Source organism: Protobothrops mucrosquamatus, unplaced genomic scaffold, assembly GCF_001527695.2.
Source record: "Protobothrops mucrosquamatus isolate PMUCROS unplaced genomic scaffold, P.Mucros_1.0 scaffold2746, whole genome shotgun sequence".
NCBI lineage: Eukaryota > Metazoa > Chordata > Lepidosauria > Squamata > Viperidae > Protobothrops > Protobothrops mucrosquamatus.
Genome location: NW_015388787.1, coordinates 3,281 through 7,488, shown reverse-complemented (window position 1 = coordinate 7,488; position 4,208 = coordinate 3,281). Strand labels below are relative to the sequence as shown.

Genomic DNA, 4,208 nt, shown 5'->3' with positions numbered 1-4,208 from the left:
TGCTATCATGTCCCCCCTCATCCTTCTCTTCATTAAACTAGACATCCCCAATTCCAGCAGCCTTTCCTTATAGGCTTTAGCCTCCAGTCCCCTCATCATCTTTGTTGCTCTTCTCTGCACTCTTTCTAGAGTCTCAACATCTTTTTTATATCGTGGTGACCAAAACTGGATGCAGTATTCCAAGTGTGGCCTTACCAAGGCCTTGTAAAGTAGTATTAACACTTCACGTGATCTTGATTCTACCAGGTCTCGCCCAATCTGTACTTAAAACTTTGGTTTTTTTCCTGCCTAAGTGTAAAACTTGGCTTTTTTTCCACATTGAAACTCATTTTGTTGGATAGGGCCCATTGTTCAAGTTTGTCAAGATCTTTTTGGATCCTGAGCTTGTCTTTTGGGGTGTTGGCTACTCCTGCCAGTTTGGGGTCCTCTGCAAATTTGACGAGTTCCCCTTCCATTCCCTCGTCTATGTCAATCTCTTCTGAACTGCCCCTCTTGGTTCTTCTCCCTGTTGCCCCCAGAGAGCCAGGACGATTGTGGAGATCGAAAAACTTCTCCCCAAGTTCCTGAGGAGGAAATTTGAACTTGGGGAATGGTGCAAAGTGGCTGACAACGACACGCGGTTGTGTTTAAGGTGAGTGACGGGCCAGATGGGGAGGGATTTTTGTTCTGCAGGGGCAAAGAAAATACAATGGCGGATTAATCCATGAATTCTGAGATATGGAAAGTAATAATGCAATAATGAGGATGAAACGTAAGGATGAGTTACTGAGAGAAGAGAATATTTGTAGCTAAGGATTGGACTGTGCTTTCCTTGCTCCTCTCTGAGCTTAGTTATCTTCTTGCAGACATTTCATTACCCAACTTTCTGTTTATTTATCATGGCTTTCCCTGTCATTGTTGGTGGGAATGTTCTTAGATGATAGATAGATAGATAGATAGATAGATAGATAGATAGATAGATAGATAGATAGATAGATAGATAGATAGATAGATAGATAGATAGATAGATAGATAGATAGATAGATAGATGATAGATAGATGATAGATAGATAGATAGATGAGAGAGAGAGGGAGATGATAGAGATGACCAAGAGATAGATAGATAGAATGATAGATAATATAGCAATAGATATAGAGATAGATAGATAGATAGATAGATAGATAGATAGATAGATAGATAGATAGATAGATAGATAGATAGATAGATAGATAGACGGACGGACGGACGGACGGACGGACGGACGGACGGACGGACGGACGGACAGACAGACAGACAAATAGACAGACAGACAGACAGACAGACAGATATGATAGATAGATAGATAGATAGATATGATAGATAGATAGATAGATAGATAGATAGATAGATAGATAGATAGATAGATAGATAGATAGATAGATAGATAGATAGATAGATAGATAGATAGACAGACAGACAGACAGACAGACAGACAGAGACAGACAGATGGACAAATAGGCAGGCAGACAGACAGACAGACAGACAGAAAGACAGATGGACAGACGGACAGATAGATATGATGGACAGACAGACAGACAGACAGGCAGACAGACGTGGTGTCCTTAGTGTTCTCTCAGTTCGGTGATTTTCTTGAAGACGTTTCATTACCCAGCTAAGTAACATCATCAATGGTAGAAGGGAGAGGGTTTTGCTCTCTGTTATATAGAAGAGGTTTTCCCTGTTGGTATTGAAGGGAATGTCCTGGTGATTTTCTTGAATAGGTTGTTGTTTATTCTTTTATTGTTTATCTGAATTGGCAATTCCTTGTTTGTTTACTTCTTGATTGTTGGTCTCGTGTTAATCCTGGCATTAACATCTGGGTGTTAATCTCTTCCCTTTTGAATACTATGTAGATGTTCTTTATCTAAATGAGTTAATTTGTTTGCTCTGTAACTAGAATCAATGAAGTCAAATGGACGGAGTGGAAAACCCACGTGGCCTTTATCAATGAGGATCCAGGAACAACAGGTAACCGAACACCGCTACACAAGGAGCTGCATAGTTTTAAAAACAAAGCCTAGATGTCTTCCCCTAAAAATGTTTCCTGATCATAGAGGTGCATCTGTCGGTTACCATTTAATAATCAGTCCCAGGTAATAGAAATACATACAGGTAGTCCTCAACTTATGACTAGCTATTTATCTAATTATATATGTATCTGTCTATCATCTATCATTTCTCTATCTATCCATCTGTCTGTCTGTCTCTATCCATCTAATATCTCTTTCTTTCCATCTATCCTTATCTTTCTCCTATCTACAGATATCTATCTATCTATCTATATCTCCTATCTTTGTCTGTCTGTCTGTCTGTCTGTCTGTATATCTATCTATCTCTTATCTATCTATCTATCTATCTGTCTGTCTGTCTGTCTGTCTGTCTGTCTGTCTGTCTATTATCCTCTATCATCTTTCTCTCTTTCTCTAGCTCTCTATCATCTATCTATCATATCTCTCATCTGTCTCTATCTATCATCTATCTGTCTATAACTCTGATATCTGTCTATCGTTCTATCTCTATATATCTCTTGGTCATCTATCTATCATTATCTGTCTATATCTCTCATCTATCTGTCTATCATCTTTCTCTATCATCTAGCTATCATATTTCTCTCATCTATCTATATCTATCTATCTATCATTTTTCTCTCTATATCATCTTTCTCTGTCTATAGCTTTCTATCATCTATCTGTCTGTCTGTCTATCATCTCTGTCTATCTCTGTCTATAGCTCTATTATCTATATCATTCTATCTATCTCTTGGTCATCTCTCTCTCTCTCTCATCTCTATCTATCTATCTATCTATCTATCTATCTATCTATCTACGGTATCTATCTATCTATCTATCTATCTATCTATCTATCTATCTATCTATCTATCATCTCTGTCTAACTCTGTCTATAGCTCTATTATCTATCATTCTCTCTCTCTCTCTCTATTTATCTATCCATCCATCATCTATCTATCTATCTATCTATCTATCTATCTATCTATCTATCTATCTATCTATCTATCTATCTATCTATCTATCTATCTATCTATCTATCAATCATCTATCTATCTATCTAATTTACATTAGGAACACATGGCTGGGGAATTCTGGGAGCTGAAGTCCACCCATCTTAAAGCCCCAGAGGTTGAGAAGGACTTTCCTATCGGCCTCCTCTGAAATATATTCCACCCTTTATTCCAAGATAAACGGAGTGGGCATCTTAATGAACTGAGATCCTGCTTTTCCCCCGTTTCCCTTTCAGAGTGCAGCAGAATGCAAGACACCTCAAGGACTAACAGCAAAACCACTTTGAACGCCTACGAAGAAATTTACGACCTGCCAGAAACGACAGTTTAAACCGTGCACCCGCCGTGGGGCAATTTTAGACCGCGAAGGCTTCAGAGAAGCCACACGAAGGGCAGGAGGCACCCCCAATATCGTCCATTCCCGAGCTCGGCCAGACTAGCACTCAGATGAAGAGGGGGTAACACCCCTCCATTGTAAGAGGGTTGACTAAGAGTTGTAAGCAGGGGGACTAAGGGTCCTAGCCTAGATTTTTCTCAACTTCGTGGGAAGTCTTTGACTTCTTTTGTTGGTGACCTGAAGGAAATACATTTCAGATTTCTAGAGAAACCACAGTACAAAATCTGCAGCACTGACCACGTGGGGGGGGGGTGATTTTTCCTGGTGGATTGGGACCTGCTCTGCTGTTTGCTCTGGCAGGCTAGAGACTAAGCGAAGGGGGTCAGGATGAGCCCCCCCCTCTCTCTCTCTCCTGGGTCAATGGGAGCGTGGTCTGCCCAAAGGTGACCTCAAGCCAATTTGGGCTAACCTTGGAAACGAACCAAGATTGATCCTGGTTTGTCCTCAGATGGGAAAGAAGGAGCCCTCTAGGAGAAACATCTGGAGGGGTGGAGAGGGCAGAGGTTCGCTGCACCATTATTGCTAAGGACACTTCCTGGATAAGTGTGTTCCAGGAATTTGTATTTAACTTGAAAGAAAAATCACTGTTTAAATGGTAAATTTGAGGAGGTGATATCTAGTTGGGGGCATTTTTGTACACTTGTGTGTAAGTGAGTGAGTGAGTGAGTGAGTGAGTGTGTGTGTGTGTGTGTGAGAGAGAGAGAGAGAGAGAGAGAGAGAGAGAGAAGAGCAAAACAGAGAAAGAAAAAGAGGAAGAAAGAGAAAGAAAAAAA

General features: G+C 40.4%; 1 protein-coding gene across 1 annotated transcript in view; it reads left to right on the top strand.

The window, feature by feature from the left end:
* The window catches only part of TRPV3 (transient receptor potential cation channel subfamily V member 3), a 47,239-nt gene extending 43,870 nt beyond the window's left edge, over positions 1–3,369 (top strand). Inside the window, exons 14-16 of the mRNA XM_029286027.1 lie at positions 519–631; positions 1,917–1,987; positions 3,275–3,369. Of these exons, the coding sequence (XP_029141860.1) occupies positions 519–631; positions 1,917–1,987; positions 3,275–3,369 (279 nt within the window). The remainder of the gene's footprint in view (positions 1–518; positions 632–1,916; positions 1,988–3,274) is intronic.
* Positions 3,370–4,208: the final 839 nt, after the last annotated feature.